A 16,484-nucleotide genomic window follows, 5' to 3' on the forward strand; every position below is an offset into this window, starting at 1 on the left:
CCCCAATTGTGAGGACAACAGCTGAACTAACTCCATCTTCTTCTTCTCCGCAGAGCATATGAGTTTTAATGAACAAGCTCAACAGAAAATCACGTAGCTGCCTTCTGAATTCTGACGGTGATATTGTGAGCTGCGCGGGGACGGTGGCGGCGGCAGCAGCAAGTGGAGATGACCTTGAAAATTAACTCGCCATAATAATCCCTCCCTGCTGGCTGCAGAACCAGCTCCTCCTGCCACTCATTCTGCTGGATGACAGATATGGTGGGCAGGAGATAATGCACTTCCACACACAGCACTAAAGCTGTCATTTCAGTGATTTTTGCTCCTGAGTTTGATGCAGGAAAGATGCATGTTCATGCAGAAACACACACACACACACACACACACACACACACACACACACAGAGAGACTGCTGTGGGGCATATTCTATAGCAGGCCAGTATTGATGAGGTTGGTGGTGAGGATTAGTACCTGTCAGGTTGGGGCTTTAGCGCTGTACAGGAGAGGGCAAACGGTCACAGAGGGCGGTGAAAAGATTATTATCCTTATTATGATGCCTGGACGCCCCCCCCCCCCCCCCCCCCCCCTTCATCTCTCAGTCCACCTGTCCTCCTGTCTCCAGATCCACCCTGCTCTCTACACCTTGTCTCAAATTTGATTGATTTCCTGCACATGTATATATCTCATTCTCCTCTCTGTTACTCTATATTCTTATGCTCTATCCCATTTTTTGTCATTCCAGGAGGCAACATTTCACTGGCTCTGTGACTCATTCTTTTACCTTTCCACTAACAGTCCTGCGGGAATTAGCTTTTTGGCTTTTTTGACGACCTCTATCCATTAATCCTCGCGAACAGCTTCTCGCTTTGAATTCTCGACGTACCCACTTACACCGTCTGACACATGCTCATGCTGACGTTCAGGAAGTGGGTATTTGCACGTCAACGCACTGCTGACAAAAATCACCCAACCGGGCCTTGATTGCACGGCTGATTCTCGACTGGCTGCTGGGTGATGTTCATAAACTTCAACTTCGGAAAGCTGCTCCACATCAACAAATGATGAAATCCGGCACAGGCCATGTTTTTTTTCTCTTGTAGAGAGACACCTTCACTGATTGCTTTATTGATTGGCTTGTTTGTGTTGTTACACAGAAGTAAGTGAAGGACATGTAAGTAGGTAAATGAGTGACTGATTGACTGGATGAACAAGTGAGTGGGTGACTGATGGACTGGATGAGTGAGAGGGTGCGTGAGTGAGATAAGCAGCTTGATCCCACAGCACAACATCACACACGGCACGTGTAAATGAGCCTCCCTTTGATCAGCGCTGCGCTCTCCCAGCCGGTATCGCTCCTTCGCTCCCTGCTGCTCTACCTCTCCCACAGGTGATGAGGGGGCCCAGGGGCAGCACATCAGAGAACCTGAGAGTGCAGTGTGTGTGTGTGTGTGTGTGTGTGTGTGTGTGTGTGTGTGTGTGTGTGTGTGTGTGTGTGTGTGTGTGTGTGTGTGTCTGTGTGTGTGTGGGGGGGGCGGAGACCTGGCTACGATGCCTCCAGGTGAACAACCATCTGGAGAGTGACACGCACTCAGACACGCTCACTGCACACCCAGACAAATCCGATAAACAACATTAAAAATACATGGCATATCAAGTGAGGAACGATAAAACTTGCTAAAAGCGTGTTTACCATCACACTGCAGGAGATCTGAGATCTGCCATTCATGCATCAGCATCATCATCATCCTGTCAAAACTTTCTTCCAAGTCCCATGTGCTAAACTGCCAAGAGCAAGACCGATCAAGAAAGCTTCCCAATTTCTGAAATCCACACCACAGCATTGCTTGTGGCACTTATGAAACCACCCAACATCTGTCTGAAACTTTAAAAAGTAGCTTTATATAAGAAGGAGGGAATGTCATACGACGTAATCAAGCTGCATCGTACTGTCAGAGTCCATCCGACACGTCTTTCTATCTCACAGTGGTCGCAGAATGGTGCCGGAGGATGGTTTGATGCAATGCTTAACTTATGACTCTTGTTGTCCTGAACTACTGGCAAGTATTGACTGGGATGAGAAAAAGAAGAAGAAAATAAATCAACAAAAGGAATTGTAATAGCTCCACAATTTAAAATGTAATCACTGGAGTATAACCACATCAGTTAAAGTTTGCTGGTCTGGTCACATTTTGGATTCGAAAACAAGGGTATTAAATGAAGAATATCAATCTCCGAGCACTGTTGAGGGTCAGTTATAATCCACAGGCCGTAAAGAATGTATTACCAGACTAATATCTCCACATATGGGAGCAAACAAATAATTTAACATGGATATTGAAAAACTGTCTTCAATTTAGATATCATTCGCACTGAAACATTGGTGTTGGAATACATTTCTAATAATATAACTGCAATTTTCTGAAAAGCAATTGTGCAGATCTACAAAAAAAACTGGCCTTTACTCTGGATGCACACATTTACCAATATCTGCGTGATGAACGTTTCAGGTTTTTCTTGCTTTAAATTCTGTAGTTTGGATTATTCTTTATCTTGGGGCAACAGGCAACCTTTGGTGTGAAATCAGATGAGGGAACTGCTTTGTGTAACGCCATTAAACATTTTTCTAGAGGTCCTCTAGTACAAAAGCACAAACAGAAAGAGCTGTGCGACAGAAGGAGCTCAGGTGCCTCTTGGGTTATTTCTAAGTTGAAAAGAATATCAAAAGCTGTGTCATTGAAATTCAATCTAAAGTGGTGTTCATTACAAGTTTGCCTTCAAAGTTGCTTTGTTTCCTTACCTTTCCTGAATGCATAAATCCATGTATAAGAGTTTTCACAAATTAGTTGGCCTACAGTTATTTTCTTTTGTTGTTTCACAGTCTCAGCATCAAAGCTGTTGCGACCCAGTGATCCAGGCCACTTCTCTCCACTACGTACTTGATAAAAACAAATTCAGCACAGTTTGGCTCAAGTTATTCTTGTTCATTTAGCTCCGTTTCTGATCGGTTCAGCAGATTTGAAAGGAAAGACACAGTTGTAGGATCCAGATTTGGATGACAATGTCTGGTTTAAAAGGCTCAAAGTCAGCTTTGCATATTTAATACATCACAGCCAACTAACACAACCATTATGCATCAACGCGTCTCATAAGCAACACCTCTGGGAGTCTGGAGCTCTACTTCCCTTCAAAAACCTATTTTCCCTCTTTTAACAACGAGCCTTTGGAGAACAAATCTCTCTTTGTCTTTTACTCTCATAAAAGGTCTTGGAGTATTCATGAAGCAGAGGGAAATCAAACCATTATTTACATCCTCTAGTTACCAGCTACAAATAAAAGTGGTTGGAATCTCGGGGACTTATTTATGAAACACGGTCATAAATTGCCCGCAACTTGTGAACAGCAGGTTGACAGTGAAGTACACCCCATGTGTTCATATCACTAACCAGATCACTTCCCCTCCGATGGAAGGCTGCAGCAGACCTCAGAGATGGAAGCTACAGCTGGTCCGTTCTCAGGGTGGATTTGTTGTGACTGAAACGCCCACCTTCTAAATGCAGGGGCCTCGGGTCTGCTGGGTTTGTTTATATCGACCTTGTCACTCCCCCGCTGAGTGCAGTGGACACTTACCGCCACTGTCTGTGTTCACAATTATTTATCAACCAATTAGCTGTAATGAATGTACACACACTTGAATGAATCCGAATGGATGAGCTATTCTTGTTATCTTGAGAACTTACGAAAAGAGTGCTTTAAGTGGTTTTGAACAAATAGATGAATGTGTACTGTAAAGCATATGGCTCAGTGATGTGAAAGAGTGACCTATGGAAATAATGAATCTCATTTGATCACATTCCTTTCAGGGGTATCTGTTAAGTTAAATGACCCTGTTCCAACTGACATTTCAGATTCAAAACTCATTACGCCGTTTAATCATGAGAATAAAAAGTCAGCGTCTCAGAGGCATCAACATCACGCTGAATATTCAAGCTGTGAACGCAATGAACATTTTGCAAATTTTGTATAGTATTATAATCTTTTGGATAATATAAATTGTCCAGGTCCTACAGCCACAGGAGTTATACAACGAAATATGAAGGAAAGTTTTTCTGCAAAAGAGTTATGTCATCTTTAACTTAATTAAAACACATCTCACAGGAAATGTGGGCAGAGGGCAGAAAGGGGGCATTTTCAATGACACGGCAGTAATTATGATATTATACAGTGGAGGCTACACAGGCCAGAGAGCACAGTCCCTCAAAAAAACAACAGGGAAATAAATGCTCAGTGCAACTTAATGCAGATGAGCTCCAAGTCCTATTAAAGAGGCTTGTTTGATCTGTGTTGGTGACGTGTGAGATATACCTTTACTCCAGAGAACGTGCAGGTGGTCTTTATTTAGAGGCTGGTTCAGAATAATAAGACAGATCCTCTGTGTGCCTGAACAAGAAAACAGGGAGAGAGGTATGAATCAAAAACGATCAGGTAGAGACACTGCAGACGATGGAACATAATGGCCACAGAGCAAAAACACAACACATCATTATTTGCCTTTTAAATACAGATTGGCGGCTGTTGTTTATGTCACTGAATAGGCTAAATAAAGAACAAAAGTAAAACAACGCGGTGATAATGAGGTCATTATCGTGGAGACCGGAAAAACAAGAGGGAGGATTAGAAGACAGAAACCAACGTTGGTTTTGTGAAAGTTCAAAATGTTTTCCCACACACACACACACACACACACACACACACACACACACACACACACACACACACACACACACACATCAAATGAGTGGTTTGTTTGCCTCAGAAAATAACTAAATATAAGTAGTAGAGAGAGTATAGGCAATGTCTACCTCAATTATGCAACAGGTTTTCAGTGCCTTTACTCTCAGGGTCACAAGTCAAAGTCCTTAATATTAGTTGCTGTTGGGTTTCTTTAAAGGAAAACGTGTGTGCACACACACACACACACACACACACACACACATCTCATCAATGCTCATTTGAATATCTTGACCTTGATGACACACCAGCTGTACCTACATGGTAACACAGTAAAGCCCTTTCATGCAGCACAACCAAACACAACCTGACATTCTACAGCTTAGCACTGTCCTCTCAGTGCACCTCCATGCTTCTCTATCCCAGGGTGCATCATTTCACTAATCTATTTCCTTTCTCAACCCCCCCCTTCCCTCTGCTTCTAATGCAGATCCCCTAATACTTTACAATTGTCTGCAGGAGATGAAAAATAAATGATGGGAAACTGTGCATTCAATGACAAACTAAAAACAGAGCTGCTAGAAAAGCCTGAATGGAGCAAAGACCAGAACACAAGCTCTCTTGCCCTCACCTTAACACCTGCATGCTCATTTATCTTTCACTCTCATGTCTGCCCTTATGAATGATTTCCCATTCATTTTTAAAGTAGTTGCCCTATGTAGCAAAGCCAAAATGCCATTATGCAAGCTGAAGCAACACTGTGATTACAGTGCCCTCTTCCCTCTCTGCTAAACTGTATTTATGTAAATTCCACACAACTGGATACCAGTTTGGAAAAAGCACTGCATGCCATATCTAATAAAGCTTGTATCTGTCAAGTACACATTTCAAAATGCATCATAAACGCAGAAGGGAGGCCAGAGGAAGCAACGGTTAAGAAGGAAGAAGAATATCTTGAGGTTGCATGAAATTCTCATGGCATGTGCATCACCTTGTGTCCTATAAAGCTCCCTTTGTGGTGGTAAACCCTCAAGTGTAAAGAGTGCATTTTGACTAAGCTGAGAAAGTGTGGAGGAAAAAACTGTCTTTGGGTTTGTGACTTTGTTGCAGCAGCGGGCTTGATGTCGTTAAAAAGTTCACATCCATGGAAGGTCATTTCCAATACAAAAGTCAACCCCAGCAGAGTGTGGTAAAGGGAAGAGGAAAGATAAAGAGGATGTGGAGGAGGAAACAAAAGGAGGACACAAGGAGGGGTAGGTGAGGAGGAGAAAAAGGAGGAGATTTGTCAGTCTTGTCTCTTAATTGGCTGGAGGTGTACAGAGAACAAAAGACAAACCCAACCAGCCGTGACTTTTCAGATAACCCCTCGTCGCACAAACACCACCCTCCTCGCGCGCACACACACACACACACACACACACACACACACACACACACACACACACACACACACACACACACACACACACACACACACACACACAACACACACACACACACACACACACACACACACACACACACACACACACACACAAACACAAACACAACACACACACACACACACACACACACACACACACACACACACACATGGAGGTATGCAGCCTTTTGTGCACTCCATTCAAAGAAATGTCACCTTGGAAGTGCCAGACAGGATAAATACAACAAACCCACACACAAAAAAATCCAAGCACATAACCTAGCATGAAGATAATCCAGGAATAGGCATCTATAATTAAAAAGATGAAATTTAAAAAGGCTAACTTTGCACACTGGGGTCTTTAAAATGCAGACATCCAGGGGCTGTTTTTATATCCTCCACCACGTCTAGATAAGTGTTCCCTGTAAGATGTGGAACTAAAGCAACAATGGAAATGTTTTCTAAACTTATTTAATAGAGGAAAATTAGGTTATTATTAAGTTATTAACAGCTGGGAGAAATATTTTAGTGTGTATGTGAATGATACCTCGAACACATGTGACGGATTCATCAATAAATTGTATCTTCAGGAGGGTGTGTGTGTGCTTTGATCTGTTCTGCCACCATTATTTACACTCCCTGTGAAATGTGTACAATAAATCTTGGATTTGCACAGAGAGCAGAACTCAGGTGGGTGGCCTGTAATGCTCAGCTAGCATGTTTGAGTAAACATCTGTTTCAATGGATGCTTCAAAACCGCTGATAGCCTCCTATCAGATGTGAGTGTCTCTTGACTGATGTTGGCCTTTGAGTGTTATTGATTTTTTTTTGAGCTGTGCAAGCCAACACCACTTGTGTGTTCCTGTTCTGTGCAGAACACACACACACTTGTGCGAGAATGTCAAGTTTATACAAACATATGTACACGTAGAGCAGCACAATTACAGCGGCCCTTAGTGGTCTAACAGCAGGATTATAACCTTCAAACAGCGATCAATAGGAGACACAGAGGGAGAGAGAAACAAAGGAAGCAATGCACCGTAATACAACCTACACTAGTTTAATAAATGGTGCATGACGCAGTACTGCTCTGTTCCTCCAGTGGCACTCATTCATTCACTCATTTTATCACAGTGGGACAAAAGATGCACTGGGGCTGCAACTAACAATTATTAAATTACAGATTAATCTATAGATTGTTTTTTTTTTTTTTATATTAATTGATTTGTGTCTAAAAATAGGGAAAAATGTCCATCACAAGTTCAACTACTCTTCTAATTGTTGTTTTATCTGACTAGCAGTCCACAATCTGAAGATACTGAAATGATATTAAAAAAAGAGAAATGCAGCCAATCGTTGTATTGGGGAGGCTGGTACCAGAGAATAGTTGTAGTTTTTGATTAAAAAAGAAACTTAACTTTCTAAACCTCAGAATCCACTGACTCACTGTTTTGAAAGGAATGTTTTATTAAAAAAAAAAATGTATTGTTGGATTTTCAAATTTCTGCTACTGACCTCCCTCATAGATTGACTGTTTTTATTCTTCTTCAAACCCTTAGCCAATGAGGAAGAGGAAACATGACTAATCATAAACATAACAACAATATTATTTAAAATACTTATTGATGAAAAAGAGGAAAACAGCATAGAACAAACAGGCAACATGAAAGCACTCCAGAGTAGACAAGGACACATGTATGTAAACAGACAAACAACAACAACAACAACAACAACAACAGACAAAGAAGAGAAAATAATAAATCCTTGTTTTTTTCCTCCTTTAACTGTACGATGGGGTATGAGAAGAGGCGGGATTGTAATCTAAAGATGCTCATAGGAACAGGGTGACATTTAGCACCCCGGCAGATTGAGAGCCAGGGCCAAATATGAGAAATGTTGATTGAATTCCGTGGTTTGATTATTGTGTTCGTCAGAGACAAGCTCTACTGATACGTGCTCTGAGAAGAGGTTCAGCCATTGTTTCATGGAGAGTAGGTGTCTGAGGAGAACAGTCTTCTTGGCCATATAGCTAGAGCCACAAGTAAAGATGGATTGCTTGTTATTATCAAGTCTGACAGGTCACTGAGAAGGCAGGTGGATGGAGATAGTGAAATGTTATTAAGTTGTGATCTCTTTCCAAAAACTGTGAACCAGTGGGATGGACCAGAGGGCATGCAGGTAACTGTCGTGGGTGTCAAGTTCATGTCTCATTTAAAATGTTGCCAAAAATAAACGATATCCTGTGAGAAGCTCCTCAGTGAATGCACCTGAGACCAACAGTCACGAGACGAACACCCAGGGAAACGTTGAACTGCAGAGCAGAGAAGAGCATGTGGAGTATGGGCAGAAATATGTGTCACTAGAAACAACATTTGAATAATTCATAGTTGAATTTGAATTGCTTCACTTGAATAATGTCATTAAAAAACTGAATTTGAATCACATAATTTGAAACTGAATTTATTAGTTTGAAACTGAATTCCCATAAACTTGAAAGTGAATGAATTCAGTTGCTCTAAAATCCTACTTTACTTTACATACGTCCACATTCAGTGCATGAAATTCAGTTTCAGTTTAGTGAGACGCACATGCAGCGGTTGAGGAAGAGCGATCGAGTTCAGATTTTCGGCCACGCGTACGTTTAGTTTTGTGGATCAAATCTAAAAGAGACAACTCCCGGAACTCGCAGAAACTATGCTGACATATAGTTATAGGATATCTTTATGCTTTAATTTTTTAGTATTTAATGCTCACATCAAATCACCTAAACATCTCTTAGAAAAGGTCGTTGGCATTGCACCTTGTATTCATTGGCCCATTGTCTGGTTTGGTGGTGTATTTTTCCACACTCCACTGTGTGAATGGACACACACAGACGACAAGAAGTCCAGACAGGATATGTCACGTTAGAGTCGAGTGCAGCTCCATACAAGATTCTTCAGCTGTCCAAAAAATTAATAGGCTAAAGGAAAGCGGTTCCATCACATCACTTCTTAAAGTAAAACGACTCGAGGAATGCAACACCACAGATTACGGAGGTACCTGAAATGCATCAATACGTCCTCGTCAGTAAACTGCACAGGGTATGCTTACTGTACGTCTATGAAAAAGGTTGATCGGTGTCTGTATGCTGAATCCAAGAAGGATGACAAAAGCTCAGACACTGCGGAGCTTCTTGAGGACAGAACGTTGGTTTGTCACTCCTAAGATCTCTATCTATATCTTTCTGTGGGTGGATAATATTTCTAGCCAGTGTCAAAACCCTGCACCACATTTCTATTTGGACAGAGTGTAGCTGCTGCTACTCAACCAATGGCAGCCTCCTTTTTTTTTATAATGTACACGCATGCCAGGCAGGAATATATTTTGTTGAAGTCACAGAATTAGCTCTTTGTAAAATGACATGTACAGTTGTGGTCAAAAGTTTACATACACTTGTAAAGAACATAATGTCATGGCTCTCTTGAGTTTCCAGTTATTTCTACAACTCTGATTTTTCTCTGATAGAGTGATTGGAACAGATACTTCTTTGTCACAAAAAACATTCATGAAGTTTGGTTCTTTCATGACTTTATTGTGGGTTAACAGAAAAAGTGATCAAATCTGCTGGGTCAAAAATATACATACAGCAGTGCTAATATTTGGTTACATGTCCCTTGGCCATTTTCACTTCAATTAGGCGCTTTTGGTAGCCATCCACAAGCTTCTGGCAAGCTTCTCGTTGAATCTTTGACCACTCCTCTTGACAGAATTGGTGCAGTTCAGTTAAATTTGATGGCTTTCTGACATGGACTTGTTTCTTCAGCATTGTCCACATGTTCTCAATGGGATTTAAGTCAGGACTTTGGGAAGGCCATTCTAAAACCCTAATTCTAGCCTGATTTAGCCATTCCATTACCACTGTTGATGTGTGTTTGGGGTCATTGTCCTGTTGGAACACCCAACTGCGCCCAAGACCCAACCTTCGGGCTGATGATTTTAGGTTATCTTGAAGAATTTGAAGGTAATCCTCCTTCTTCATTATCCCATTTACTCTCTGTAAAGCACCAGTTCCATTGGCAGCAAAACAGCCCCACAGCATAATACTACCACCACCGTGCTTGACGGTAGGCATGGTGTTCTTGGGGTGAAAGGCCTCACCTTTTCTCCTCCAAACATATTGCTGGGCATTGTGGCCAAACAGCTCGATTTTTGTTTCGTCTGACCACAGAACTTTCCTCCAGAAGGTCTTATCTTTGTCCACGTGATCAGCAGCAAACTTCAGTCGAGCCTTAAGGTGCCGCTTTTGGAGCCAGGGCTTCCTTCTTGCACGGCAGCCTCTCAGTCCATGGAGATGCAAAACACACTTGACTATGGACACTGACACCTGTGTTCCAGCAGCTTCCAATTCTTGGCAGATCTGCTTTTTGGTGGTTCTCGGTTGACTCTTCACCCTCCTGACCAATTTTCTCTCAGCAGCAGGTGATAGCTTGCGTTTTCTTCCTGATCGTGGCAGTGACAAAACAGTGCCATGCACTTTATACTTACAAACAATTGTTTGCACTGTTGCTCTTGGGACCTGCAGCTGCTTTGAAATGGCTCCAAGTGACTTTCCTGACTTGTTCAAGTCAATGATTCGCTTTTTCAGATCCATGCTGAGCTCCTTTGACTTTCCCATTGTAGCGTTTGTGGCCGTTTGTATCCAATGAGCCCCATTTAAATGGCCTCAGAGAAGTCACCAGCTGTAGTCACTCATAATCACTCACAAGAAGTTAAGAGGCCATGCTATGAAGCTCATTTCATTGACACAACTTCAAGTCACCAAAATTGCTAATTCATGTTGCTGTATGTATATTTTTGACCCAGCAGATTTTGTCACTTTTTCTGTTAACCCATAATAAAGTCATGAAAGAACCAAACTTCATGAATGTTTTTTGTGACAAAGAAGTATCTGTTCCAATCACTCTATCAGAGAAAAATCAGAGTTGTAGAAATAACTGGAAACTCAAGAGAGCCATGACATTATGTTCTTTACAAGTGTATGTAAACTTTTGACCACAACTGTACATGACGAATAACAGTAGCTGTAACACAAGACAGAAGCAAGAGATGGAGGGACCTACATGAGCCTGCTGTCTGAAACAATAAACTGGACCGTTAACATGTTTTATTCCACAGTCAGCTTTAACTACCAATGTATTCCGGGTCACATTTCCGCTTTGACTGGCGCACAGTTGTCTTCCACATCACTTTTTTTGTTTCACAAAAAGATCCATTTTATGCGACGGCATCCGAGGGAACGTCAAGCTAGCTGTCTCTACCTGATGATGATACCAGTTCTTGAGCACAATTAGGCTGGATATAAAAAAAATATTGAATTTAAATTCCATCTCACCAACTGGCAGCGCGACCCACAGAGCGCCATGCTTTAAGGGCTGTGAAGAGCTGCTCTACAAGCCACGCTGCTGTACGATCCCCTTGACCTTTACAGCTCTGGGTAAAACCTGCCCGTAGGCAGCTTTCCCTCCTCCACACTCGCTCTCCACCAGGGAGCTCACGTAAACCTTGACCTTCGCGCAGTGGCTAAAGGCGGCTATAAGCAGCTTCTTCCTCGGGTCTCTAGGGAGGCCGGTTCTGACCATATGTAGGGTTTCTTTTAAGAGCATCAACAGATACAGAACATCTCATCTTGCCACAAAAATGTACCTACGTGCCTTTGGAAAAGAGAAAATAGTACTACTGTAAAAAAAAATTCAGTCAATTGTTACACTAAACTTGGTTTTCTAGGGTTGTGTTTGAACAAAGTGAATGTATATGATATTCAGGAGCAAGATTATTTATTTTTAGAAACGTTTCAATAATCACAACGCCGCCCCTCAAAGTCTCTCAAACAGCAATCATTACAAGCAAACACACAAGGCCCTCTTTCAACAAACATTCATTATTCACGCAGCCAAACAAATAAGACACACAGAAATGCGTCTCATACATATACACAGTTGTCATGAAAATACCAGTGATTTGTTTTTGAGTTTTAATTCCCCCAAGACTGTCTCTCTGTGTGTGTGTGTGTGTGTGTGTGTGTGTGTGTGTGTGTGTGTGTGTGTGTGTGTGTGTGTGTGTGTCAGAGTGTCTGGGAGAAGCACAGAGAGGGAGACAAGTGTGACAGTGACGGGAGTAAGTGTGTGTTTTGATCAGACGCATACAGATGTGTGTTTGGGGCGCCCGGTTTGTGGCTTGTGGGTGAATACGCCCTGTGCGCATGGACCTGCGCATTTGATTGATCGCATGCATGTGTTGTTTGCGCCGAGGGAATGTGTGTTTGAAAGGCAGTACCTGAGGGCAGAAGGCAGTCCAAAGGCGTCAACTCTTCATCCATGGCCTGGATCCACAGGAGCCCGTCTTCAATCAGTCGACTCGCCTGGAACTGAGCAGAGAGGACAGACACTGTTGCTGCTGCCTTTTGCTCTTATCTGCCAGAATATGTTTTATCATTCTCTGCAGACCGAGTTAAACAGTAATCTGGAAATTACAAACTGCTACATGTAATAATATTTTAAATAATCTGTAAACAACATTTCATAAGTAGTTCTAACCATGATTTAGAGAGCAAAAGAAGCACTGTGTAGATCCCGATCATCACACAATAGTTACTCTACCACTGCTGGACTATCTCCCCTCAGTAGAAACAATGCTTCCTCCTTCTTCCCACACACATGTGGAAAGTTATTCCACCTTTAGAAAACAGGACTACATCAATTATTAACTTGAGTGCATGTGCAACTACACTGGACTATATACATTTTGCAAATTAGTTTGGCCGACGTAGAGTGGAATTATGTAATCATTATATTGCCTGACTTCTCCACAGCCCTGCTAATGGTGATTGTGAAACCTTTTAGCTGGTTTAGACAAAAACTGTCAACCACAATAACTTTGAATCTAGCTCTATAATTCAAAAGCATGTAAATTGGTAAATATGATTTATTTTCACATTGTATTAGGCTATGAGGGGTCGACCATTAACATCTGCTGCAATGGTTATCAATAGAAGGCTGCTGTCACATCTCGACACACAGCTTTTCTGTAATTATGTGTTTTACAGATACCAGAATATATTTTGTTGATTACTTGTTCATTTTTACAGCCTTTGCAAACTATTAGAAAGTATTCAAAGTAAAACCGTTAGCCTTTATTGTGGCTAATTATACATACGTTAATGTTTTACTGAAACTGCAACAACACGCATCAATCACCCACTGGAGTTCTGCCTCCGGGGTGTCTTCAGTTACTGAAGTAATTAAGCTGTGTTAATGCGTAAGTGGGCTGCATGCAGCAGCTCGTGATGCAGTACTCCACTGCTAAACCACTGAATGATGAGCTCCTTGAACACTAACCGACCCTGTTGAACCGTTCGTGGTAGCATACCAACACACGAAGAACACTTTAACCGCCTTAACGCAGCTGTATGCACATGAATGGCGAGACAGCGGAGCAATGAGCAACGGTGCTTCCCGTTGTTCACCGATAAAACCGTGCAAAACTAGCATAAACAACACACATGCCGATACTACGCTTCACTACTAATAAAGCGACTTCACATTTTAAACCTGACATTGCTCTGCTTTGTAAATATTCAATAAAACTCACGGAATGAATCGACTTCCGGTATAGAAGTTATCACGGTAAACAGTCAACGAGAGCGCAGAGAGCTGACAGCAGCGCCGAAGAGTGGCGGGAGTTTGTTACGGCGACACCTAGAGGCCAAAAGTGGAAACTCGTTTTCTATGTACGTTCCTCTTAAAGCTGGGGTTTTCAAATGAAAGCCTCTAGCGTTCTCCAGCAAATTGCGTCGTAATTTAACTCTTTTTTTTTTGGGTGGAAGTTATTCCAATAAGAGACAGACTCTTCCAATCACTGCTTTCACTCTTCACTGTAGTCACCATTATGTGCCCATTACGGTACCTAATGGTAGGACCTACTGAACAGATGGCCAACTTAATATAAAATAAGCAAAACAGAAACAAAATTCTTCCAATATAAGGATAAGAATTGATCCTATAAATCAGGGTCTGCTGGCCTAATGTGTTTGTAATTGGGGGGCGGGGGTGGGGGGGTGGGGTAACCTTAAAATGTTAAAAATGTCAAGAACCTTTAAAAGAGATCTGCATTTACACCACTGAACCATACATGATGCAACTTTTATCTTTTACTATAGGAGACTATTTTAATGTTAATGCTGATTGAGTTTAATGGAGAGTTAACAGTCAGACAATTAGATGCTTCATTGATCCATCTCCACAGGGAGAACTACCAGGTATACAGTCTTTGTTGTAGCTTAAAAATGTACTGCAAGGTGGATGAATCAGGATCTTCCAAACTATCTATGTCATCCTGCTGTCTAAAAGTGGGACGAAAACAGGGGAGAGATTGTAAACTGACATCAAAACAGACATGCATTTCTTCATTATCATCTGACTGGAACAACATGGAAATTAAATGATCGTGATTTGGCTGAGGAGTCCCTGCAAACCTGTGCTGCAGGTTCGTCTGAAGACACTGAGGTCATATCCTGCTGTCATATTTTATTCTGGGAATGTGTGAGTATAAACTTGGGGGGTGTAACATATACATTGCAGGTATTGTATAAGCTGATTCCACTGTTTTAAAACATGATATATCTGACTGAATCTGACTACTTTTCAAATATATATATATTTTTAGATATTGAACTCTGGCAAAATATTTGTCCTCATATGATATCTGTTCTAAACATTTACCGAAGCTGAAACTATCACTAAATTGGAGTGATTCTTTTTTTAATTAGTGTCTCCATGTTTAATGAATATAGCCAAAGACACACTGGAAAAATATTTTAATTCATATATGAATTAATATGATATTTAGGACATGAGTGAAAGAAATGGCAACTGCAAAGACAAGAAAAAAAAGACAAAAACCTAAAATGGTCCACAATCAATAATTTATAGCACACACATAAACACACCCTCTCACTCACACCTGCAAACAGCACACAGGCAGACTACACAATAACACACAGGCGCACCAAAAATCCAGACACATCAGAAAACTCACACAAGCTGCACTCTTCACTCTCGAGCAAAACACACACAGGTAAACAAACACCATGAGCACACAAACTCACACACACACACACACAACTCAGGCACACAAGCAGTGGACTGATGGTGTATGCTTCAGATATCTTCAGACAGCGGTAGAAGCAGTGTAAACCGAGAAATCAAATCTCTCTCAAGGCGAATCCACTCCGGAGGCTCGTTAAAACAAACGTTCTCTCATCAATCAGCACTTGTCCTGTCTCCCAGATAGACTTCACATGGGAGGAAATAATACACACACTTAACACACAGTTTTTGCACAGGCATGTATGGGCTGAGCATACACACACACACACACACACGCACACGCACACATGCTATGCTCAGATGCATGGGAAGTAATTCATTCTGCGGGCATGCATTATAAATACATCTATGAATAAATTCCAGGCTGAGTGCATTCTTCATTGGCAGGGATTTTTATTTTTTTACAAGGCCACACCACCTGAATGTTTGAAAGGATCTCTCCCGTCTCTCTGCATCTGCGTAGCTGGCTCACCTTTCCTTGTCCATCAACATTTCTAATATTTAACTCTTTCCTTTCTTCCCATTTCTGCACCTCTGTCTTTTTAAACTCACGGTCTTGTTTTTCACTCACTCTCCCATCATTTTTGGATCTGACTCTTTCCCCTTCACTTCTTCTGTTCGTAGTTTCCAAACATAATATTTTTTCGCTATTCTTGGGAAGGACATGGGTGAGAAAGAAGAAGAGGGTCAGTGGTGGTAAAGAAAGAGACTAAAGATTACAATGCAGCGATATTCTTCTTGCAGGAAGGAGGTTTATTAGGACCATTACAAACACTGTCCAAACCTAGATGTTTGTTTTTAAATTCTATTAGTAATTATACCAAACGCACCAGGCTGAATTTTAAAGGAAATGTTTCTCAAACGAAGCACACAACATTGAGCAAATTTCTATTTGATGGAATGATGCAGCACAGCTTAAACATCATGGCGCTTCAATTGTTTCCTAAGTTGGTTTTCTAACTTTCCCTGAACGTAATTGCTAGGTTGGTTTTCTAACTTACTCAGAAAGTAACTTCTGCCGATAAGACTTTTGGTCTGTAATGTTTTTTTCTTTACTACTTTCATATCTGCCAGTTACATTTAAAGCTAAAGGCATTTATCTTAGCTCAGCATTAAGACTGGAAATTGGGGAAAACAGACAGCCTAGCTCTGTCCAAATGTAAAACTTACCAATTGACAAATTATA

General features: G+C 41.4%; 1 protein-coding gene across 7 annotated transcripts in view; it reads right to left on the reverse strand.

Moving 5' to 3' along the window:
- The window catches only part of tpk1 (thiamin pyrophosphokinase 1), a 60,501-nt gene extending 46,665 nt beyond the window's left edge, over window positions 1-13,836 (reverse strand). For 2 of the 7 annotated variants that reach the window (XR_011102840.1, XM_068709759.1), the window contains exons 1-3: window positions 13,529-13,687; window positions 12,468-12,558; window positions 4,364-4,438 (exon numbers count right to left, since the gene is read on the reverse strand). Coding sequence is in view for 6 of the 7 variants with exons in the window: in XM_068709759.1 (XP_068565860.1) it covers window positions 4,364-4,438; window positions 12,468-12,558; window positions 13,529-13,681 (319 nt within the window). In the remaining variant the exon portion in view is untranslated. Of the gene's footprint in view, window positions 1-4,363; window positions 4,439-12,467; window positions 12,559-12,727; window positions 12,848-13,528; window positions 13,688-13,781 lie in introns of those variants that run through there. The other 5 variants (XM_068709758.1, XM_068709754.1, XM_068709755.1 and 2 more) reach the window with 5 other exon arrangements.
- Window positions 13,837-16,484: the final 2,648 nt, after the last annotated feature.

The sequence above is a fragment of the Cebidichthys violaceus genome, unplaced genomic scaffold (assembly GCF_023349555.1).
Source record: "Cebidichthys violaceus isolate CVI_PGR_0920_01 unplaced genomic scaffold, fCebVio1.0.p SCAF_15, whole genome shotgun sequence".
In the NCBI taxonomy this organism is placed as follows: domain Eukaryota; kingdom Metazoa; phylum Chordata; class Actinopteri; order Perciformes; family Stichaeidae; genus Cebidichthys; species Cebidichthys violaceus.